Source organism: Candoia aspera, chromosome 2 (genome assembly GCF_035149785.1).
Source record: "Candoia aspera isolate rCanAsp1 chromosome 2, rCanAsp1.hap2, whole genome shotgun sequence".
NCBI lineage: Eukaryota > Metazoa > Chordata > Lepidosauria > Squamata > Boidae > Candoia > Candoia aspera.
The window spans coordinates 56,439,491-56,465,524 of NC_086154.1; the positions used below are offsets into that span (position 1 = coordinate 56,439,491).

At 36.1% G+C, this 26,034-nt stretch overlaps 1 protein-coding gene across 1 annotated transcript in view; it reads left to right on the plus strand.

The window, feature by feature from the left end:
- The window catches only part of SFMBT1 (Scm like with four mbt domains 1), a 105,203-nt gene that overhangs the window by 47,592 nt on the left and 31,577 nt on the right, over nucleotides 1-26,034 (plus strand). Inside the window, exons 2-8 of the mRNA XM_063291880.1 lie at nucleotides 3,596-3,748; nucleotides 8,421-8,515; nucleotides 19,239-19,479; nucleotides 20,010-20,098; nucleotides 21,710-21,956; nucleotides 22,962-23,059; nucleotides 23,756-23,857. Coding sequence (XP_063147950.1) covers nucleotides 3,721-3,748; nucleotides 8,421-8,515; nucleotides 19,239-19,479; nucleotides 20,010-20,098; nucleotides 21,710-21,956; nucleotides 22,962-23,059; nucleotides 23,756-23,857 — 900 coding nt within the window. The 5' untranslated portion in view covers nucleotides 3,596-3,720. The remainder of the gene's footprint in view (nucleotides 1-3,595; nucleotides 3,749-8,420; nucleotides 8,516-19,238; nucleotides 19,480-20,009; nucleotides 20,099-21,709; nucleotides 21,957-22,961; nucleotides 23,060-23,755; nucleotides 23,858-26,034) is intronic.

Consider the following 26,034-nt stretch of genomic DNA (forward strand, 5'->3'; position numbering starts at 1 on the left):
ATGGGATATTCAAAACAGTTTATAATTTTCTAGTGACAGATTATCTTGTTATCCAGTAATTTATGTTAGGAAGATATATTAAGTAAAATTATGTAAATTGGAATAAACAAAATATTGTAAAAGGAATTCACTTCTTCTACATTCTCTTCATTCCCTAAGTTTATGTGTAAAACACATGATTTGTGCCTTTAATTCAGTTATAGGAAATTACCTGCTGATGAGGGATGTAAATTGACAAAGCAGTGGTAGTTAATACAAAAAGTTTGCGTTAGTTTTTTTACATGCTAAAAGAAAAATCCATTTTGATGTTTTAAATCCTTAGATATTTTGGCTTTTAGAACATTCACAGGTTGCCAAGTAGTGACTGCAGTAGACTATAAATTCACCCACTTTGCAGCTTTATCTTTATTGTAGTTCACAGTAATTGGTAATTATATTTTTACTCTACAAGAATGAGCATGCTAACATGCATTCTAAGTATTTCTTTATTTTCTCCTACCTAGATTAGGATATATAGTATTTTTATTGGGTTAATTATTCAATCACCTCTAGTCACAGCATGACACTTTATCATGAATAAACCTTTAATTTCATGAATTTGTCATGTTCACAGATGCATATCAAGCTAACATTAGAACCTTAAAACGTATATTTGGCTAAGCTTTACTACATTTTTCTACTTTTAAATCCAGTGTGCTATCTAATAAGGAGAAGTTATTTTTTTATGTGCTAGTGCAATTATTTTCCATATTTGCCTTCTGATTAGCCCAGTCCAGAAATCTCTGGGAGAAGTTGCTTGCATATAAATTCAAGAATTAGAACTTCAAAAACATATTTCATTAAGCCTTACCACATTTTTGTACTTTAAAACCCAGTGTGTTATTCAATACGGTAAGTATAAATTCAATTTAGATTAGTATATCAACAATTAGGGTGTTAAATTCAAACAAAAAAGGTCAAAGTAAATTGATATTTCTAATTTTCAGTTAGCTATGGCTGCAGTTATGCAAATAATCTATGTCCAGGACTGAAACAGTATATGTCCAGGACTGAAAACATCTTTTGAATTTTTGACATCAGCATTATTAAAAGATACTTCTGCAACTGTAACTGAGGAAAAATATTTTTCAATTGTTGATAAGCTCAACCAGTTTCTTTTTTAACTTAACTATTGAATGCTGGGTTGTGAGGACCCTAGATGAGCACACATCTGGGCTTGAATCAATATTACTTTATCTGTGTATTCACTACACCTATTCCTTCACTGAATAAATATGGGACTGTGCAGTACCTGAACCTTTTCCCATATATGTTCATTGCAAATAAACCAAGCTGCTGTGATGATGCTATAGTCTCTTCATCCTGCCTTAATATATGGGCTTGCTGACGATATTCCTCTATTAGCCATGGTCCCAGTTGGTATTACTTTAGCTTATAGGAAAATTACATTTGGATGTCCCCGTTTGGAACTGATTTGAACATAAATTCTAATGTGAATTTAAAAATAAAGCTCTCTAGTGAAGGGCTGAAATAGATGAGGCCTGAGGATACGTAGTACCCATCAGATCCCTTTTGCAGCCAGAAATATATGGTGTCCGGGGGGGGGGTTGTTGGGGGGGTTAAGGGGGACATTTGTCAACAAAATTATTGTCTTAAACCTTACAGGGACTTGAGATGTTTCACTCCATAAAACCCCCAAAGCCTCCCTCCAGTGGTTCCTGCCCACTTTTGGAGTGTAGCTTCCAAGGTGCACACATTCACTCTTGGATGAACCCAATGTTTACTTAAAGTGGCACCCACTTCTGGGGATGTATTAATATCACAGTTTCTGTCCTGCCCCCAAATAGAATATAAATATAAAGCCAAATTAACAGGAGAAAATAAAATACATACAGCAGCAAGGAAAATCAGGAGTAGCAAATAATATAGTATCAAAACAAAAAAAGGCTACTTGAATACTTTTTTGTAAAGAGAGGGAATGGAGTGGATTAGTTGGATTTCCTCTGACAAATATTGCAGCCCAGGTAGAGAAGCCTCGTCCCTCCAGTCATTCGTCTTTTTTCTGTTGTGGACAAAGCATGACATCCTTTGATGGCTATAGTTTCCTGTGGAAGTAGCCTCTAAATATTCTGGCCACAAATAATTTCTGTCTTTAAAGACATTGTAGGGACCATCTGGCCCTCCAGAAGTTGTTGGACTAATGTTCATCATCCTTGACTCTTGCCTTTGGTGGCAGACAATAGTGGGACTTACGGAAGGGGCAAAAGTTCCCTCATCTTTGTACTGAAAATTACTAATAGCATTTGGAGTTAGGCCATGAAACGTATCAGAGGTGTTGAAAATGTTATGTGGGTTACAACCTAAATGCAAGAATTAACCTATATCTAATTACATAGGTGAAATTAGTTGATCCTGGTACATTAAAAGATCTTGCTGAACCAAAATGATAATGAGTAACTATTCAAAAGCTGTAGAGTTAGATTATTCAGCTGTTCTTTTTTCCAGGAGAAGTATAATCTCTCATAAAAAAATAACTTTTAATATATAGTATAGTATGCTGATAGTATACTATTAACATTTAATAGTATACTAGGAAAGGTAGAAAATCCAAAATTCTTTACAATAGTTTCTTTCTTAGGTCAGCTGAAAATTTGCAACCTGAGTGTAACGTGTTAAAGTTAGCATGGTGAGATATATTCCTCTGCCTTTTTTTAAATTGTATTTTTAATCAGCTTGCTTTTGAAGAGTTCTGGGAACTCACAAGTATGTGCATTAATTGCTAATTTTCATTAATAAGTGTATTGTCTTAATATGGGTTTTCTATTTTTTCCCCTGATCATCAATGTAACTGCCTTTTTTTTTAAGGAATAGCAAGTCTCTGATATTACATATCAAGTATCCTAGAGCATTTTGCCAACTACCATAGTAGGAGTTGGTGTTGTAACCTCTCTGGTGGTCTTTTGGATCTGAAATCGAAACAGTGGATGTGTTCACACAACACATAGAAGATCTGGTTAACAACGAGTATCACTATTGTGCCCACCAACATGTATGCCTCTTTAACCAGAATGTTAAGCTTACTGTATCATCTAAAGGTTTGATCAAAAGATGTATTTATTTAGTAGTGCAATCTATTACTAGTTACCCTATTGCTGATCGTAAGGTATTCCTACCTGACGGTATAAAAAATTTAATAAATTTAGAATTGTTCACAAACTTTCTTTATAAAAAGTCTTTGCAGATATTTAAAATGTGACAGGATTCTTGTGTAGAGCTTTATGTCATGTAGTTGGAATTAGTTGAGGAACACAAAATGGGGGCTTTTTATTTTTGATAGACTTAAGAAGTTGCATGAAAGTGAAACAAAATGTATTTACACCTTAAAAGTGAAACAGTAGCATTATTTTACTCTCTTGTTTATAATAGGCTATTTCTGTAGCAAAATCTTCTCTGTATTAGAAAAATAGTAGATTTTGGGGGTAGAATCAATGAAGTGCTATGATTTTTATATTTATTTTGTTCTATAAAAATGAAAGAAATGGGAATGTGGTTCTAGATTTATGAATAAAAACATGCTTCTCAATTTTCTTCACAGTTTTTTCTTTAACACATTGAAAGCCTGGCGAAGCAGACACTGGGATGCTGATGAGATCAAGACAGTGACTGGGTTAAGTTTTTCTCCTTTCTGCTCCCAAGGAGTATTGCCAGATTGCTGTGGAAATGAATGGAGAACAGCAGCATGAGACAGGTATTACAATTCTGGAGATGGAACTCACGCCAACTCAGCTTATTTGGAATCACTTGATCTCAGAATTAAATCATGGCTACAATTATAGCAGTCTGGACCACATAAAAATAGAATTGAGGATTCTGCTGTGCAGAAGTTAATTCTTTAACACAGAACTTCCCAGTCAGTACTTGCTTAAATGGCACATATATGATGTTACACCAGACCTTACATTTTGTAATTTCTCTTTTTTGAGAATCTAAAAACTATATATATATAACATTTGGAATTAGTACTCATTTTGGATAACCTGCTGTCAGTTCCCATTTTGAATATGTGTGATGTTTTCCTTTCAAGAAATAAATAGACAGTATTGACAAAATGAACAATGCCATGGTATATTTGAGATCTTTGATGCAATCTTTCATATATGAAGAACTAAAATACTGGAAACTTCCATTAATCTTGGATTTTGGTTTTGTTCTCCCCACTTCACTTCCTGTGAAACAAAATACATTAAGAAATAGTGCTACATTCTTCCGTTTTTAAACATTAGTTCATTCTAGATTTATTGCTAAGGAACTATTAATAATAATATTCAGTTTAATTTCCTACTGAGACAATGAAATGTGGTTTTGAATTACAGACATAATGCTGGCTTTCTTGACTGTTCTTCAATAGCTAGCTATCTATTATTTTTATTTTTATTTATTTATTTATTTTCTATCTCACCTTTATTATTTTTATAAATAACTCAAGGTGGCAAACATACCTAATACTCCTTCCTCCTCCTGTTTTCCCCACAACAACAGCCCTGTGATGTGAGTTGGGCTGAGAGAGAGGGAGCTTTCATGCCTAAGGCAGGACTAGAACTCTCGGTCTCCTGGTTTCTAGCCAGTTGCCTTAACCACTAATAGCTAGATCTGTATTTTCCCTTTCCAGATTCAACTTACATTGAATATAATGGTCATTCTATCAGCAGCATCATGGATGTAGAATTGCAGTTATGGAACTATACAAAAGTGTTGGCTACATACTAATAGAGCAGTCTGCACTCATGCTTATATTGTTTTGTAATTAGTGCTGTGTTGCTATCAGAATGGTCATTATATACAGTGTATGCTAATCCTGGAAATGGAAAATATACAAAGAATAAAAATAAAAATAGCACAGAAATAACTGAAATGTCTGCAAAGGCATTGGAAATACTGCAGTGGAAATTGTTCCAGTGACAATAATCATATGCCTGACTAATCCAGATGAATCTAGGGAAGATGGAAGTATAACCCTAGCACACTCTTTGTCACTGTATTCACAAAACACAAGATGACATCACAGGTTCCTTCATCAGGTTCAGTATAGCATACCAGCAAGAACGCATACTGAAAGTAACAATTCCCAGTCATCCATACAAGGATGACTTTGAATTCCTTTACACTATACTTATCCATTCTTTCATGAGCTCAACACATTAAAAGAAGGAAGAAAAAAGATGCACAATAGAACATCCTCAAGCATTCCTGTCCCATCAAGAATAGAAATATTTTTTGCCTAGCAACCAAAAGAACTATTGAGGAAACATGACAAATGGAAATATAGACTCACATACAACAGCAAGCTTCAGAGGCCTACCATGAAGATTATGGGATAAGGCAGTAGTGGTAGGCATTCAAGCAGGGGCATGCATGTGCCCACTCACATTTCTGAATGCCGCAAACCTGGAACTTAAATAATAAGCTCCACAGAACAGTTTCCTAATCACAGAGGCAGACAAGACTCAGGAACATCATGAGTTGGTTGACCTTGCTTGTCAGCCTCCTCAGCTATACCATTTCAACAACTGTTCAGGAATACTGGCAACTGAGCAACTTCAGGAGAAATTGGAGTGCTGGGAGAACTGCTCATGTTTATATATTAATGTAGGAGAACCTAATTCAAATCCAAGGTATGAAATAAAATCAGAAAAGGGTAGAGAAGGATTCAGCATACACAGTTACACTATAGGACCAATACCTTAGCCCTTACCTGAACCAACTACTCTTGTAGGACAACTGGTTTTATATCCTGCCTTTTCTTCAACAGTTCTAGACAGCACAGATAGTATGTTTGGGCTGCCAAAATTGGCAGACAAATCTGGACAACATCTAGATGGCAGCAAATTCACTTCTTTGCTGCCCTCTAGAGGCTGTCTAGATTTTTGCAGAATAGCTATTGCACCTCTATACTATACTATTTTAATATTCCGTGATGAATATGCAAGGGAACTTAAGCTGCCTTGAACTAGTATTTTAACAGTGCCATGGAGGAACAGTCAGGAGTGTCCTGGCCGCTGTTGCTAGTCATAGTTGGTCCTTTCTCCCAGAGCGCACAAAAATTGTGTTTTATAAATCTGGTATTTGTGGTCTATGGAGAGAAGACCCAGAACAATGAGGATTCTGTATTTCTGAAGTTTATTTATGCTATATCTTTTGCTCTGCATGGCAACTTCAATGTAGTGTATTCATGAACAAAGGAAATATATTTTTCCCATCTCTTCCACTGAAGATAATAGGTCAGAACTTGTTTGTGCCAGGTTTGGGTGTAACATTATGCTATAAAAGGGATAAAACTGCAGTTTAAAAGTATATAGGCTTTTAAATTATGGCATTTTTATTATGGCATATATTTATTACGGCATCATAAGTAAGTTCCTCCCCTCTGCCTCCCATAAGCCCCATCTGTTTCAGCTGTTGTATCTTTGTTAGCAGATTAACTGCTGGCAGTCCTCAGCTCCCACATTTTTTAGATTATGATGTACTTTGTGCAGGTCCTTTGTTAAATCCTTCCGTGTATCTTCTGTACACGTGATTACACTGCAGGTTGCAAGAATACAGCAGTGGTTTGAAATTGATATTTATCTTGCATTTTGCTTTTGAATACTGTGAACAAGTAGCCCAGTACTATTTCCTGGAGAATCTTCTGTTCCTGTACCTCATTCTTCTGTCTTTGAACCGTAACATTCTAGAACCTGCCTTAAACTATGCAAACTAAAAAAATAATTTAGCTCTGAATGAAAGATCAAATTCTTAACAAAAACTTTGCACACGCTTATTCTTTTGTAAAGAGAACAAATTACTAGACCCGAATTATTTTTTCTACATCTGGTCTTTATTGTCTTTTTTGTACCAATACTTAAAGCTATTTCACTTGAACTCTACAGTACCAAAATTTTGCTGTAATACCTTTTTGACTAAATAAGCATGTGGTAGTTGAGGATATGTAATGGCAATTTTTAAACAAAATATTTCACTGTGCCTTAAAAACATTGACAAGCATTTATAATTTTGGGTTTTTCTATCTGTGGGCAAACCTATTAAGCTGTCTAGATGTTGCTGAATTCCAGCTCTAGTAGCCTCAGCCAGCATGACTGGTGACAATTACTGGGAATTGCAGCTCATCAATATCTGGAAAGCTACGGATTCCTCACACTAAAGTATGATACATGTGTGTATGTCCCTGTATTACAAAAATTAGGTGGAAGTGTAGTGAAAGCATACTATGTGTCAGCAGTTCCCAACCTTTTTGGCACCAGGGACTGGTTTCATGGAAGACAATTTTTCCACGGACTGGGGTGTGGGGATGTTTTCGGGATGATTCAAGCACTTCCTCTTTTTCTTCACACCGTTTGGAGATAGCCAGTGGGCTTGCTTTCTCTGACAGGAAGCGGAGCTCAGGCAGTAATGCGAGCGATGGGGAGCTGCTGTTAATATTTAGGCTGTAAATTCGCTTGCTCTCCCACTGCTCACCTCCTGCTGTGAGGCCTGGTTCCTAACAGGCCACGGACCAGTGCCAGTCCGCAGCCCAGGGGTTGGGGACCCCTGCTATATGTACTCATTGAATGAATTTCTTCCAGCTTCCACAGAGAGCTTAGATCAGGCTTTCAAATCTGGGTTGCACAAACATCTATGATTACTAAATGGTAGCAGGAGAGCAAGGTGCAAGACTTTTATGGACCTTTTGCTTCCATTTAGTGGTCATACAATTTTTGCAGCCCAGGTCTAGTAGCCTTATTTGGATAAACCTGCCCAAGTACTCATCCATAGAAGTATACTTTTTCAAATTAAAAATATATATTGTTTAGGAAAAAGAACACCATTGACCCCCATGAGCTATATTTCTGTTTAAGGATAGGTCCAATACATAAAAGCAAAAGAATGCTGCTTATAGCCATAGGTCACAAATCCAAGGTGCTTATGAAAGAGCAGCTCTCCTTTTTTCTTATATCTGCAGATTCCTTAGTGACCACCTCATAAACCTATTTCTCTTTTCTAGTCAATTTAAAATGGAAAGGATTCCTGTTTTTCATAGAATTTCCATTCTCATTACCCTTGGAATACAGTACATTCTATCTTTTTTTTTAATGTCTTCACTACAGCTTAGGGGTCAGGCCACTGAATCAGCTTAGGGCTTTAGTAATTCATACTGCTGCCTTTTGATAACTGACTGACAAGTGACATAGTTTAATTGACACTGGTGCATATTACCTGTACTAGTTGGTAGCTATACATGGCCTTTTAATATACACAATTCCGATAGAACTTTTCACTTGTCTCCAAAGCTGTGGGGAAAACACTTACTAATAAAGAAATTTGTAATACCATAACAGTTACATATTTCCATTTAAGATTCGTTTGTTGTTTCTGGCTTATTATAGATGCAGGATCTGTTGTGGAAGAAGCAGAGTTCAGTTGGGATGAGTATTTGGAAGACACAGGAGCAACAGCAGCACCTCACAGCTCATTTAGACATGTAAGTAAGCATCTGGTCAATGTCATCTTCTGTATGTGTTCGTTGAGCTCTGATCCCTTGGCAGCCATAATGGGAAGAAGATCTTCATTTCAGATCCTTGAGAATTCTAAGTGCAGTCCCTTAAGCTCTTTGCTGTAACTTTTGGGCTTTAATAATGTCCTCACAGGTCCCATTTAAAGGAGAATAATAGCAACAGAGAGCATTTATTTTTGTCCTTTGCCTTGCAAGGGGACTCTTGTGTTCCAGTTAGTGCTAGAGACATATCCAAAGAATTGCTGACTTAAATATTTTTAAAGCGAGAGTGGCTCTTCTATGCATTGGTGCAAAGTGAGATCTTTTGCAGTTATAACACATGAAGACAATTAGCCTGCAAAGAGCTTGCTGAATCACCATCTTAAGGCTTTCTTCCATGCCCTGTTGACAACACCTTTTTCCTTCCTTCCTTCCTTCCTTCCTTCCTTCCTTCCTTCCTCCCTCCCTCCCTCCCTCCCTCCCTCCCTCCCTGTTTAATGTAGAAGTGAAATGATAAAATATGAAAATTAACTTGCTACTTTTAAAAATTTAATTCTTCAGTTAAAAGTATGTTACTACTGCTCTTTTTGCTAACAAACAAAATAATTTGACAGAGGCAGGCTGCAACTTTCACAGGGTTTACAGCATGATTTAGATGATGTGAAACATTGCAGGATAAATTAATTTTTGTGCTAGAAAAAGTTAATTCTGGGTAATAATGTTTGAACAAAATCTTGAAATGTGGAATTTTCTTTCAAATAATGAAAGCATATAACTTTCAGCAAGGAGTGCACTGAAATCAAATTCTAACTTAGAACCTCTGTGGGCATTTTAGAGTCTAGCACAACTATGGGCTGTCTATTAGACCATTAAAAACACAACTGCATAGACAATGTTCAAGTGTAATTGTTAGCTTTTTCAATAACCAAGTTACTGCTTTAGGAATTTAAATTTGCTGGAAGGATTTAAGGCAATTTGGAACAATGTTTCTAAGTTATTACTAATAATTCACACCTATTTCTGCACCTTTAGGAGGGGTCCCCTTACATTGATGAAATTTCCATTGTATGTTTATTAATTAGTATCTATGAGGAATACTCTTACCATGTAACTAATCTACAAAAAAATTATTGTAATATGTTGATAAACTTCAGATACAAATACAAATGAGATTATTCTATGAAGACTGGGTTCAGATATATATTTTTCTTTAAATTCAGTAAAAAGAAGCAGATAAATTTTGCCACTATTTTAATGAAAATAAAATTTATTTTGGAAATCAGTTAAGAGAGTTAAACAAGGAGCCTCCAGCAGAGTAAATTCAGTTAAAAACAAAAGTTTTGTATAGTGCTTAAGATGCTGTACTAGAACCCATGAGACTGTGAGTTCTAGTCCTTTGTTAGATATGAAAGCCAGCTAGGTAACTTTGGGTCATTCACTCTCCCTTAGCCTAATCCATCTCAGAGGGTTTTTGTTGTAGAAAAAATAGGGAATAATAGTAACAACAACAACTGAATGTAACTTACTGAATGTACAGGAAACAAAACATGAATATCAGAATAATGTAATAAAAACGTGAGCAGAATACTGGCAAGGAAAAGCATTACATGGTGAATTTCTACAAAACATTGAGGGAAAGTGGATAAAGATAAAACCTGGCAATGGCTTAAAAATGGAACATTAAAAAAAGAAACTGAATTGCTATTCAAACTAATGCAATCAAGGCCAGAACTGAAAAATCATCAAATGATTCAAAGTGCAGATTGTGCAAAGAAGCAAAAGAAACCGTAGATCATATACTCAGCTTGTGCAAGAAGATCGCACAAACTGACTATAAACAACAACATAACACAATCACCAACATGAAAAGAAGAAAGTCTGGATAATTGATGTGGCAATACCAGGGGACAGTAGAATAGAATCAAAGAATTGGAGAAGATCACAAAGTATCAAGAACTGAAAATTGAAGTTGAAAGATTACGGCATAAACTGGCCGTGGTGATCCCAGTGGTTATCAGCACACTGGGTGCCATACCAAAAAACCTTGGACAGCACTTAGAAAATCTGCACATTGACAAAATTTCCATCTGTCTATTACAAAAGGCCACACTGCTTGGATTTGCACATACACTATGCCAATACATTATGACATCCTAGGTTCCTGGGAAGAACTCAATGTGAATGAAGGCCAACACTAGCTAAAGAACTGGCAGTTGTGATTTCATGTTGTTGTGTATATAATAATGTGACGACAACAACAATAACAATTTACCAGCAACAAAGAATTGTAGGAATCACAATACTGAAAAAGTAGTCAAGAATGAAGAGATTAAGGTGCTGTGGTACTTCCAAATACAAACTGATAAACATTCATTCGTTCATTCATTTCTAATAGATAACTTCTCCTCACCCTGGAAGCAGGCTGTAGAATATAAGCTGGCTTTGTATGGACTCTCTCCACTATTCTTAATATCATTAGGCTATGACCAAGCCAAACAACTAGTCATCCAAAGAATAAGGGACATGGAGTTCCAGAATGAAGTTAATAGGCTCCCACAACATAACAGAATTTGGATAAACAGGGGCATATAGGAACCAGCAAGATATTTGCTAAACCTAACCTTCCCTAACTTCAGCAAAGGATTGTTACCTTGTTGTGGTGCTGGAGCTTGAGCACCTCAGTGATGCCATGAGCTAAACCGTGAAGGACCACCCAAGACGGGAAGGTCATGACAGAGAAGTCAGACTAAATGCGATCCCTGGGGAAGGTAATGGCAACCCACCCCAGTATTCTTGCCGTGAAAACTAAATGGATCAGTACAACCAAAGATATGTCGATATACCATCGGAAGATGAGACTCCCAGGTCGGAAGATGGTCAAAATGCTACTGGGGAGGAACAGAGGATGAGTTCAACTAGCCCCAGACGTGATGACGCAGCTAGCTCAAAGCCAAAAGGACGGCTAGCGGCCGATGGTGCTGGTGGTGAACGGCAAATCCGATGTTCTAAGGATCAACACACCATTTGAGCCTGGAATGTAAGATCTATGAGCCAGGGCAAATTGGATGTGGTTATTGGTGAGATGTCAAGATTAAAGATAGACATTTTGGGCGTCAGTGAACTGAAATGGACTGGAATGGGCCACTTCACATCAAATGACCACCAGATCTACTACTGTGGACAAGAGGACCACAGAAGAAATGGAGTAGCCTTCATAATTCATAGTAAAGTGGCTAAAGCAGTGCTTGGATACAATCCAAAAAACGACAGAATGATCTCAATTCGAATTCAGGGCAAGCCTTCTGACATCACAGTGATCGAAATATACGTCCCAACCACAAATGCTGAAGAAGCTGAAGTAGAGCAGTTCTATGAGGATCTGCAGCACCTACTGGACAACACGCCTAAAAGAGATGTTATTTTCATCACGGGAGACTGGAATGCTAAGGTGGGCAGTCAAATGACACCTGGAATTACAGGTAAGCATGGCCTGGGAGAACAAAATGAAGCAGGACATAGGCTGATAGAATTTTGCCAAGACAACTCACTCTGCATAAAAAACACTCTCTTCCAACAACCTAAGAGACCGCTTTATACGTGGACTTCACCAGATGGACAACACCGAAATAAGATTGACTACATCCTTTGCAGCCAAAGGTGGCAGACATCTATACAGTCGGTAAAAACAAGACCTGGAGCTGACTGTAGTTCCGATCACGAACTTCTTCTTGCACAATTTAGGATCAGACTGAACAGATTAGGGAAGACCCACAGATCAGCTAGATATGAGCTCACTAATATTCCTAAGGAATATGCAGTGGAGGTGAAGAATCGATTTAAGGGACTGGATTTAGTAGATAGGGTCCCGGAAGAATTATGGACAGAAGTTCGCAACATTGTTCAGGAGGCGGCAACAAAATACATCCCAAAGAACGAGAAAACCAAGAAGGCAAAATGGCTGTCTGCTGAGACACTAGAAGTAGCCCAAGAAAGAAGGAAAGCAAAAGGCAACAGTGATAGGGGGAGATATGCCCAAGTAAATGCAAAATTCCAGAGGTTAGCCAGAAGAGATAAGGAATTATTGTTAAACAAGCAATGTGCGGAAGTGGAAGACGACAATAGAATAGGAAGGACAAGAGACCTCTTCCAGAAAATTAGAAACATCAGAGGTAAATTCCAGGCCAAAATGGGTATGATCAAAAACAAAGATGGCAAGGACCTAACAGAAGAAGAAGAGATCAAGGAAAGGTGGCAAGAATATACGGAAGACCTGTATAGGAAGGATAAGAATATCGGGGATAGCTTTGACGGTGTGGTCAGTGAGCTAGAGCCAGACATCCTGAAGAGTGAGGTTGAATGGGCCCTAAGAAGCATTGCTAATAACAAGGCAGCAGGAGACGACAGCATCCCAGCTGAACTGTTCAAAATCTTGCAAGATGATGCTGTCAAGGTAATGCATGCTATATGCCAGCAAATTTGGAAAACACAAGAATGGCCATCAGAGTGGAAAAAATCAACTTATATCCCCATACCAAAAAAGGGAAACACTAAAGAATGTTCAAACTATCGAACAGTGGCACTCATTTCACATGCCAGTAAGGTAATGCTCAAGATCCTGCAAGGTAGACTTCAGCAATTCATGGAGCGAGAATTGCCAGATGCGCAAGCTGGGTTTAGAAAAGGCAGAGGAACTAGGGACCAAATTGCCAATATCCGCTGGATAATGGAAGAAGCCAGGGAGTTTCAGAAAAACATCTATTTCTGTTTTATTGAGTATTCTAAAGCCTTTGACTGTGTGGACCATAACAAATTGTGGCAAGTTCTTAGCGGTATGAGGATACCAAGTCATCTTGTCTGCCTCCTGAAGAATTTGTATAAGGACCAAGTAGCAACAGTAAGAACAGACCACGGAACAACGGACTGGTTTAAGATTGGGAAAGGAGTACGGCAGGGCTGTATACTCTCACCCTACCTATTCAACTTGTACGCAGAACACATCACGCGACATGCTGGGCTGGAGGATTCCAAGGCTGAAGTTAAAATCGCTGGAAGAAACATTAACAATCTCAGATATGCAGATGATACCACTTTGATGGCTGAAAGCGAAGAGGAACTGAGGAGCCTTATGATGAAGGTGAAAGAAGAAAGTGCAAAAGCTGGCTTGCAGCTAAACCTCAAAAAAACCAAGATTATGGCAACCAGCCTGATTGATAACTGGCAAATAGAGGGAGAAAATGTAGAGGCAGTGAAAGACTTTATATTTCTAGGTGTGAAGATTACTACAGATGCTGACTGCAGTCAGGAAATCAGAAGATGTTTAATCCTTGGGAGAAGAGCAATGACCAATCTCGATAAAATAGTTAAGAGCAGAGACATCACGCTGACAACAAAGGTCCACATAGTTAAAGCAATGGTATTCCCAGTAGTATCATGGCTGCGAGAGCTGGACCATAAGGAAGGCTGAGAGAAGGAAGATCAATGCTTTGGAACTGTGGTGTTGGAGGAAAATTCTGAGAGTGCCTTGGACTGCAAGAAGATCAAACCATCCTCCAGGAAATCAAGCCAGACTGCTCACTTGAGGGAATGATATTAAAGGCAAAACTGAAATACTTTGGCCACATAATGAGAAGACAGGACACCCTGGAGAAGATGCTGATGCTAGGGAGAGTGGAGGGGAAAAGGAAGAGGGGCCGACCAAGGGCAAGATGGATTGATGATATTCTAGAGGTGACAGACTCATCCCTGGAGGAGCTGGGGGTGTTGACGACCGACAGGAAGCTCTGGAGTGGGCTGCTCCATGAAGTCATGAAGAGTCGGAAGCGACTGAACAAATAAACAACAACAACCTTCCCTAAGCTGAGAATCGCATTCTTCAAAGCTAGATTCAATATTTTTCCATCTGCACTACTCCAAGGCAGGTGTAACAAAGTCCCTATAGCCGAGCGTATCTGCCCATGTGATGAAGAGGAAGTAGAGACCATCTCGCATGTACTGCTACACTGTAAATTTTATAGGGATATCAAGTCAATCTACATTTTGCCCCTAATAGATAAACTCCCTGGGTATCCAGATAATTTTTATGTGAACTATCTACTTCAGGATCTAAAACCATACATTACGTGTACAGTTGCCAGATTCTGTGTTGCTGCAATGAAAATAAGACAAAACCAGACAAAGAAATAACTTTTAAATTTGAAATATTTTAATTAATAAATTGTCAGGGGATATGTATTTTTAGTTTTATTTTTTAATTCTCAATGTTCAAGGCTCACCCCACTAAGGTAAGAAATGAATTAATATAGTAATAGCAGAGAGAACACTATATTATTATGTGACATATTTTATTAGTCTATAGTATATTATTGTATTTCTTTGTTTTACTTTGCTTTTCTCCTTTTAAATTTTGCTGGTCATTGACCGAATAAATATGATTTGATTTGATTTGATTTGCCGAGAGATCTTAAAAGCCATTTAGCCTGTAACAAGCCAGACATGACTTTTTTTTCTTAAGTTACAAAAAACAAGTATGGATAATTGACATTGCAGTAGCTGGAGATACATCAGTGAGAAAGAACTGGAAAAAATAGGAAAATATAAAGACCTTCAAATAGACATCAAACAAATGTGGAAAAAGAAAGTAGTGGTGGTGCTAATAGTAGTTGGTTTCCTTGGTGCCACACCAAAAGATTGGAAAATCACGTGGCTACAATAGGAGTGAATAGAATCTCAACTCATCCATTACAAAATCTTGCATTACCTGCAATAGTGCGTATATCAAGGCAATATCTTTAATTATCCTAGATCCTTGGGAAGGGTCCAATACCTTGTAGATATGTAAATAGATACATACATATTGCAATTTACATAGAATTTCTTGTATGCAAATAGCAATAATAATAATAATAATATAATAATAATAATAATAATAATATATTTAAAATTAAACGGAACTGAAAAATTGCTGTATGGAATATTTTAGAGATTTGAATAGAAATTATGAGAAAAATAAATTGGAACAAATGCTATAAATATTAAAATTAAAACACTAAAATTATGGGAAGGTAGACAAAAATGCTGTTAGAATATTGAAAAATGGTAAGGCTGTAGATGATGTAACTGAAGAGATTTTAGAATATTGATATGGATTACCTATGAAATGGCTGTATGACATGTTTAATGTGTGTAAGAGTACATCTGTCCCAGATGATTAGAAGGATGCCATTATTTTTATCTTCAGCAAAAGGAAAGGTATCACGAGTAAATACAAAAATAACTGTGTTAAATATTCCTGGGGAGGCATTTGGCAGAATTTTGATTGAAATGGAACAAGATGTGACAATGAGCAAAATTTGGAAAGTATAGTACAGCTTTATGCTGGGCAGGAGGTGAGTAGATCAGATTTTTGCTATTCAGCAAGTAATTGAGAAATATATGAATGTGAGAACGTTTATTATACATTTGTTGATTTAGAAAAAATGTACGATAAAATGAATAGGCTTGAATGTAACCCTAACCCTACCCGCCCAGAGTCCCTCTTTTGGGGGAGATGGGCAGTAGCAAAATTTGAATAATAAATTATGGTATGTTTTATACAAATATAGAATGTAAGGCTCATTGCTAAATGCAGTGAGTAAATAAGATACCTAAGTAAAGCATGTGCAGGAATAGATGAAATGCTTATTGAATGATTCAGTACTGAGCAGGGGTAAAACAAAAATGTGTAATGTCCCCTTGGGTTGGGTAACAGATCTATGGATAAATATATAAGAATGCTTGTGGTTGTGTTAGAGATGTTTTTGGGGGGAAGTAACAAGGAAAATGGAGTGAATTGTTGCAATTTATACATTAATGGCAAAAACAGAACAAACAAGTTAATTTATGTAGCTTAGTAGAATCTTTACTAAAGATAGAAAAAAGGACAGAAACATTTTAAGATGTGCAAATGCTGGTAAAAAGGTGGTAGATAGTATGTGATCTGTTGCAAGGAAAGGTATGTTGGTCAAAAAGAAGTGTAGTGAGAATGAGGTATTTAAGAAGTGTGTGTAGTAAGATGAGATAAGGTGAAGAATGAATGGATGCTGAATGAGTGTAGGTTGAACCCAAAAGTTAGTAACAAATATGAAAGAAGCTCTTTGGTTATACAGAAAAAATTAATGAGGAATATGCCATCCAGAATCATGTTTTGTGAGATGGGCAGCTATATAAATGTGATGAATGAATGAATCAATCAATCAATCTATTAAGGAAAAGTGAATGGGTTGAGAGAAAGGGGAAGACAGAGAAAGTTGTGGTTGGCTGGAGTTTATGGCATCCTCAAAAAGAGAGGGGAGAAGTTAAAAGAACAAAAGGCAATATATGTATGTTCTATAGTGGAACAAAGATTATTCCCCCCAGTGATAGAAAGGCCTGGAGATGTATAGTGAATTATCTATCTATCTATCTATCTATCTATCTATCTATCTATCTATCTATCTATCTATCTATCTAATTTATCCCCGCCCATCTCCTCCCGTCAGAGGACTCTGGGTGGTTTACAACAATCAATTAAAACCATCACAATAATACAAAAAGTAAAATACAGTAAAAAATAATATAAATATAAATAAAAAATAAAATAAAATAAAATAATGTTGGTATAAGTTAGTTTTAGCTAGGTTTCTCTCTCTTTTTTAATCTCATGCTTGGCTTACTATTTCTTACTCCTTTTCTGCATAATATTGTTTACTCCAGAAGGGACAGCATGGTGTGTATATATGTACCTGTGTGTGTATGTAAAGGTCTATAAATACAAAATATTGTACATGAAAATGAGAATAATATTGAGGCAATTGTATAAATATATAACAGTTGTGCAACCATTTCACAAGATCTCTGGTGTGTGTGTGTGAATATACAGATTTAATAATCTTCTGGTGTAAAGTTTACCAATTAACACACCCTCCCACCCAATAAATATTATAACTGCCTTTGGTCAAGTAGAGAGCTTTTCAACCTTACTGGAGCATAGTTCATCACTTGTATGCCCTGACAGATTACATAAAGAGGGAGAGTGCAGAGTGCAGTTCTATTCTTAATTACCTGGAGGCAAGATCCAAGAACTTAGTAGAACTTCCTTCTGTGATGTCATAGATAGGATTGCATAAAAAATTGGATCACTACTGTAGTCTTACTAGATTGCCATGAGAGGGTGCTGTTGGAGCAGGAAAGAGAATGTTTTGAATATGTTGGTTCTAGGCCAGAGTATTCATACCTTATTTGTATAGTAAGACACATGTCCAGTTAAGACACCTTATTCTTAATGTGTTTGTTTATTTACTTTTCTTAGTTTATTAATTGTTAGTCGGAACCCCTTCTCCCAAGTTCTGCCTTTATTTATCTGTCCATCTAGGAATATGTTGTGCTGGATGACTTCAGTATATAATTCTCTATTATCTTGAAATATCTCAAGTTCTGAACGTGTATTATTATCAAAAACTGTGTGTGGTGAGAGATAAATTAAATAAAATGAGTAAATGCATTTAAAGGTCCATATATGAAACTACTGAACTTCAAGAACTGGAGTGATTAATAACATCTGGCCTAGCTTTTATTGTTCATATCTTGATGCACTTTATATTGAATTAGAACCAGGCAATATTTAAGTCTAAAGACTGAGAGTCAGTACCAAATAGAAAGGTAACTTTCCATTTGCTATCTGAGTGAGACAGTCATCTAAATTCTGCTTCATTTCCAATGTGAAATATATTTTTATATGGGTAAAGCTTATTCAATAAAAATTATTTCAAAATGACTTTTCCTACCCACAAGTAACTCAGTTAGAATTTACACGTATGCTATTGTCATTTAAATTGGCAACAATCACTCTGTAGAGAGTTGTAATGTGATACAGAGGTAGGAAGGATTCCCAGTTGTTTTGATCAGTAGTGATTTGGAATTCACTTTGTCCGCTCTTCAGGATTTTTGTTAATTTTCAGTGTCAGAATTATGTATTGCAGAATAGAATGTGAATGAAAATTTATGCAATGTTCTTATTATAGGAATCATATAAATATTGTATGCAGAGACAAAAAAATTAATGCATTGAAAAAGATATGCCCTCCCTATCCCCATTCCATAAATAAATATAATTCAAGTGTTTGGGTTCCTTACATGTGTATAATTAGCCTTCATTATGATAGGCAACAATGTGATATAATTTAAAATAATTTATTGTTGGATTTTAGCAGCATATCTTTTGGATCAAGGCCTGAAGGTTCCATTGTTTGAATTTCTTGGTAAAGTGAAAATTTCACTTTTAGCTTTTTGTTTTTATAAGTACAAAATAGATAATAAGCATTTCAGTAGCACAATCTGGGAGCATGAAATAGAAGCTTTATAAACTAAATTTTGTGATCTGCTTTTCTAGATTGTTGTGAAGTAACTAATTCTGTAGACATTGCCCTGTTGATGGTGTATTCTGGAAAAAAAAACTTGTCTGACTTACATTATTACCATTGTTTCCTTAAAACTGTATCCAAATTTATTAGTTTTTTTTTCCATTGTAGATTATTTTAACTGACCAAATCCAGAAATGTTAATTCGTTACCTTCCATATCGACCTATTATCTACAGCGGTTCCTGACTTGTGCGAAGTATTTTATAAATAAATTATGTTACAGTATCAAGATTGCTTGCTTGCTTGCTTGCTTATTTATTTATTTATTTATTTTAGGTGGATACTAGCCCACAAAATGGCTTTACACCAGGCATGAAATTGGAGGTTGCTATCAAAACTGGGCCTGACACTTACTGGGTTGCCACAATCATTACCACTTGTGGGCAGTTACTACTTTTGCGATATGATGGTTATGGGGAAGACCGCAAGGCTGATTTCTGGTGTGATATCATGACAGCTGATTTGCATCCACTTGGCTGGTGTGAGCAGAACAAGAAGACCCTCAAAGTGCCTGAAGGTAACCATCTTCTGTGGGAGAAAGTGTGGGTCCTGTAAGCTTATGAAATAACTGCCTGTAAAGTGGTAAGATTTTGTTGTTTGGAGCCCAGTTCAGGCTTCTTTCCTAAATTTTTGCTTTTGGTTTTCCATGGGCATCCACTTTGAATAGCTTTTTCATGAATTGCTTTTGCATCTACTACTTGCTGTAATACCTAAAAGCAGCTGCATGTGAATTCATTTGTCTTTTTGCATCTTGTCAATATACATGCTGGAATTAATAATATCAGTACTGAAATCTTATTTCTGGTTCATAATGATTGAGCTCCTGTGCCTGTTCCAACTCTAGATTCAATCACCACCCTTGAACTCAAGAATCATGGTCATAAAACTCTGAAGTGTACTCTTAAGGAATCCAAAAGTTGCAAACCTGTTTAACAATAGACATGTGGGTTTACTCTTGACCTTCCCAGGATAAATGTAACTTTGATCAAGGTGGTTATAAGGTAGCAGGAGTGCATATTGATTGACTACCTTTTCTCTTTTTTTTAGGCATCAAGGATAAAATTCCCAACCAGATAGAATTCCTTCAGCAAACTCTGAAAGGAGCATGCAGCGCCCCTGCCGGTCTTCTAGAAGGGGTAGGTGTCTACATAGTACCAATTGTAGGAGTAAAGAGTCTGCAGAATGCTGAAACCATGGTAACTGCAAGCCAGTTGCCAAGCACCTCGATAGCAATCTTGTCCACGGGGGTGCTGGAACAGCCAGAACTTTGAGGACCGGTTGTAAATACCACTTGTTCAGTGGCATTGTAACTTTGAACAGTCACTGAATGAGTGGTCATTAACTGAGGACTACCTGTAGAAACATTCAGTTCACCAATGAATATCTTCTGGTATAAAACTTCAATATTGCTAGTTTGAGAGCCCATTGCAGGTTACCTACACAGTGGCCCTGACTCCATCTACTGGATCAAGTAGCTTCTCTCAGATTGGGCTGCCAGGATGTGCCAATACGAGTGGGAGAACAATTCCATTCTGGAAAAAGTGTACTGTTAATTTGGGGTCTCCAGTGATCAGTGACCATCTTCTGTTTGAACACATCTAGACAGAAAAGGATAACAGGAATTAGTAGGTTGAGGACTATATATATTCCAGTCTCACTAAGCAGATCTTGAATTGGGAAACCGACAATTATTGCATTATAGAATTAATACCCTTTTATTTGTCTGAACAGATAGCAGGTAAATATCTGGAATATATATGAACATGTACAAATCTTGGAGATGCCAACTCTGAAGCCAGAACTTAGGATAGGATAATTTGAAAAGATAATTCAGGAATATAGAATCCACATTTTTAAAAGGAAACTTGCAACAATAATCTAAACTGCAGATGTCATGAGAAGAGACTATTGTGGATAGACTGAAATCCAATGATTCAAATGAGCCTTGGACTCATATTTTGATGGGAGGAAGATTTAAATTTTTCTCTAGCTTTGCTTAAAAACCAAACCAGAGAATAATCATAATGATAATGCTTACCTTGTATTTAATGTTTCCAGTCTTTCAAGAATATTTTATAGAAGCTCATCTTGATTTTCTTTCTGTAATTTTGAAAAATAATCATTCCATAATTGCAAATACTGTTGCCTTTCTTGTCTGTAAAATTAGACTTTTACTTCCCCTCTTTTTGTTCACTTTTGTATGTAATAAAAGCGTGGTGACATCAATATGGAAAGGAGTTTTCTCATACTGTTAGATTCAGTGAACTGAGAGTTTGCTTCATGAGCTAATTAGTTCATCTAATTTACTGATTTTCTCAGTTCTCTGCTATTCGATGCTTTGGGAAGCTAATGGCATCTTGTGAAAGAGTATATGATATATAAAATGGAGGACCTACTACCCATCAGTATCCTGGATGGGTGGGAAATAGACATGTATTTCTAAATAGACAATATACTTCTATTAAGGAATATACCCTTAAACAGATAAATGTTATAATTCACTAACCATGTTACTTAAAAGCAAGCAGACTGAAAGCCTAGAAAGCAAAGACAGTAAGAAATGGCAGATCCTTTCTTCTTCCACAATAATTGTGAGCCTAACTACAAGTATAGCCATAATAATGTCGATACAAAGACAAAAAATGTGTAAGAACATGAATAAAGTAAATAAATAAATAATGGAGTATTTTAGGATAGGTGAATAGGCAGATGTCCTTAATCTTTTTTTCCTTCTTTTTACTCTGCAGCTCCATCGAGGGAAAAATCCTTTGGATCTTATTGCACCAGGGTCACGACTCGAATGTCAGCACTTGAATGATTATCTAGGAGCTTGGATAGTCAGTGTTCTGGAAAATATTGGTGGCAGGCTCAGGCTGCGCTATGAAGGACTTGGAGATGTGGAACAATATGACTTATGGATGTTCTATTTAGATCCCTTCCTCCATCCAGTGGGTTGGGCAATTCAACAAGGGTACATCCTTGAACCTCCTTTAGGTACAAAGCTTAATTTTCAATCACAAACTCTTCTGTATTGTCCTTCTGTATTGTTGCTTCTATAGGGGCACTTTTGGAATTCTAATAGTGAATTAGAAGAATTCAAAATCTTACTTGAGACCACTCAGCCTATGTTTTTGAGGAAAGTCTGCTGAGTGGCATGTTGCATATAAAATGTTGCATTCTGCTAGGAGGCTGGCCTATCCAAGATGAAAACTATGACCTATATATGTAAATTCATGTATACATATTCCTAGATATAAGAATACTCCACGTAATGAAATACATGAGGGATGAGTGCATTAGAAACACTGGTCCATGTCCTTCTGTTTTGTTGCTTCTATAGGGACACTTTTGGAATTCTAATAGTCCCCTGATATAAGAAATCTTGACAGCTCCATTAATCTAGCTACAGATAAAAAAACTTAAAATCATCTGACAAGTGGTGAAATTTTATCTTGCTGAAAAATTTGCAATATTGTAAGGAGGAACTCGAGATTTACTAAGATAATGATAATTGGATGTAGCTTATTACATTGAGTATGTGGAAGTTAAATATTGGCACTAACTTGTAATTGTAATAAAGAGATTGATTAATGGATTAAGTATTTTAATATTTAGTAACTTATCAAATCAGTATTTTGGTGTTGAGTTCAATGCACTTACTGTATATTTCTCAGTATTTTAGTAGTTTAATGTTTTAATATTTTATTCATAAATTAGTTTTATAATTTAAAGACCTGATTTTAAGTATTTTTTTAATGCTCTAGGTCTTGTATTTTTATTTTAATTACAATAGAAATATATTGCAAGTTTGCCAAGAGGGCATTTTTTAAAGACAATATTTAAAATTCATAGGGGGTATGGATTAGGAAGAAATATTTGTTACCTTACAAATAGTTACTTGTAAGGTAACTAGTAGCATGAGAGTAATATAATAGATTCATTTTTAAAAGTTCTGTTTTACTTTTAATGGGATAACAAACTATAATTCTTTTATTGAAGCTATTAGGCACTTGAAGACTGAGGCAGAATGGCAAGAAATCCTAGCAAAAATAAAAGAAGAGGAAGAAGAATCGTTAGTGCCCACTGATCTATTTAAGGTATGACAGTTGGGATTTACTGTTAGCAAATGGTATGATTAAATCTAATATGTACAAAAAGTAATTTCTGGGAACTAGACACAGGATAATATTTTAATTAAGCTTTTTGCTTGTTGGATCTCAGAAGCTCTAGGTAATTAAAAAACTGAAAATATACTGTATAAGATATTGTATAGATATCTTATAGATTAATGAAGCAGGTATGTTTTGACTTCCCCACTTGCAAACTCCAGACCCAGTGAAACTTCCAAAAATATTTTGTCAATTTTTTAGAAATAAGTGATTCCATAATTATATGATATTTTGATGAGTTTGGAAGAATGTTTCTTAGAAAAGTCTTAGTTAAAACTGTTGTGTCAAATTTCTGTGCCATAGAAAAAAACATGTTGAGTTCATTTCTGAGAGAGCAACTGTTGGTAGCTTTAATTTATTGGCTTCCTATAAGTTGAGAACTTCTTTGTTACTCTCAGTGGAATTTTAAACAATAAGGACATGTCTTTTATCAGTGGAAAATATTTTTCAGGTCCCAAAAGCAAGCCAAAATAAAAGAAATTTTTAAAAATAGGGGAATGCTTATTGCATTTGTCTGTGCATGTATGTGTGTGTGGGTGCTCCTGTTTATATACACACACATAGAGGATATCTTGAGAGATGCAAACTAACAGTTTTTGTTACCATTTTTCTTATCATTTTTAGGACAAACCTGTTGTTGAAATTCATTCATTTTCTATAAACATGAAGTTGGAAGCTATTGATCCAAAAGCTCCTTTTGCCATATCACCTGCTACAGTTACAAAGGTATCACAAATATCCTGGCTGCTAACTGTAATTTGTTTTATATACTCTGTTGCAAAGAAAACTACTCTTTGTAATTTACTCATGCTCTTAATATTTAGGTCACCTTGAATGGAAGGTAATTTTGTAGGTCATTTGCAACAAGAACATGTCTCAGTGTTTGTTCTCAAAAACGGCTTTTAATTCTATGTTTCAGCTCCAAGAAATGTGAAATGAAAACGTATTATGGAAGAAGGAGAGCTCATTTTCTGTACAAGTCAGCAGCTATAAAAGCTCCTTTAATCTGGGATTGAATTGCAAGGAGCAAAACTCACAAGCAGCTTTAAGAACTTTGTAGTATCTGTATTGCTCAAAATTAAGCACTGACATTTATCTTTCACAGGACTTTTATGTGGTTCCAGAAACACACAAATATGCATTTTTCTTTCAGTGCACTAAAATTTGCAAATTACAGTTGCAAATATGTGCATCAGTATTAATACCAAGTAATTCATTTCTTTTTCTATCTAGTACCTGCTGGATTCTTATATTTTCAAAAACTGGACTTAAGCCATAATACATTCCTTTGTCCCTGAAATCCTAGGTGCAGTTGGATGAAATTGTCAGTTGCTGTCATTGCCATTGTATGCTTCTTTTGTAAAATACTGTGTATTTTAAAAAATAACTATAAAAATCTGACAATCTCAAATATCAATGCAGAGCAAAGAAGCAAGAACTAACGGGAAACAATAAAATATTAATAAATAAAATTAAAAATTATTATTAATGAAAATCTTTCTCAAGGAAAATTTCTAATATGATTTTCCTCAATAGACATTGAAATAATAAGAGAACAACATTTTGAGCATCTGTTACCCCCACCCCACCCCATTTGTGAATCAGTTTGGCTTCTTATGAAGTTAAATAAGTGAATTCTAGGTTAAAGATATCCTTGGGCTGAATTATACTCCTAGTGATTGCACAGACACATCCATGTAGGTTTCTTCTCAGTAGCCCGGAGTGGACTTGCCACTGCTTTCTTTGAGAATATCTTTTGATTTCCCAGTCTACTATACAATCTTAGCATTCCCTGATAGTTTCTTATCAAAATACTAACTAGGACTGACCTTATTTACTTCCTGAGGCCTGAAGATGCATGTGTAAAAGCTATCTATCAAACATTTTCAGGAATACTGCTTCCTATCCTCACCTATCTATAAAATTATTGCAGTGAAACGGTTTTACAACATAAATAAGGCTGTGGAGCTCTTTTGGATTTTACTGGCATTGTATAATCTTGGAAAAGTACTGTAGTTATTGTAAGCCACCTAGAATAATTTCTAATAGATTAATTCCAAAATTCCTAGTTGCTGGTTTGGGGAATGTAAACATTATTGATGCCATACTGTAATGAACATCTTGGAGGGTATTAAAGAGAGATAGTATTAACAAGTATTCAAACTGAGTATAAATTGTAGTTGTAAGAGGCTTTTATAGGTATGCATCTTCTCACTATTTGTACAGCTACATTAATAACTGTGTCTGGAATAGATGCACAGTTTTTACAACATTTTCTTAGCAGTAAACCTTCGTGACAGCTGTGAGTTCTATATTGTCAACACTGTCAACTCTTTATTTTTATTTTTTATTCTTTTTGCATAGCCAGCATTCCTTTTACATTACATATCTCTTTTTTATCTTACTCTTTCCAATGTGCAGCATCCCATTTTTCATATAAAATAGGTTTCTTATTTGACAAATCTGTTGACTTCTCACACTTTCATTTTTGTGTTTTATTATATCTTTTGCTACTTAAAAATTTAGTTTTGGCCCCTTATGTTTTGGCTCCCACTTCAATGCATACATTTCCCAATTTGGGCTTCTTTTTAATTTCTTGATAAGCTAAGACCTCTTAGTAAAGGTAAAGGTTTCCCTTGACATTAAGTCCAGTCGTGTCCAACTCTAGGGGGCGGTGCTCATCTCCGTTTCAAAGCCAAAGAGCCGGCGTTTGTCCGTAGACACTTCCATGGTCATGTGGCTGGCATGGCTAAACGGAACACCGTTACCTGCCCGCCGAAGTGGTACCTATTAATCTACTCACATTTGCATGTTTTCGAACTGCTAGGTTGGCAGGAGCTGGGACTAGCAACAGGAACTCACCCCGTCACGCGGATTCAAACCACCGACCTTCCGATCTGCAA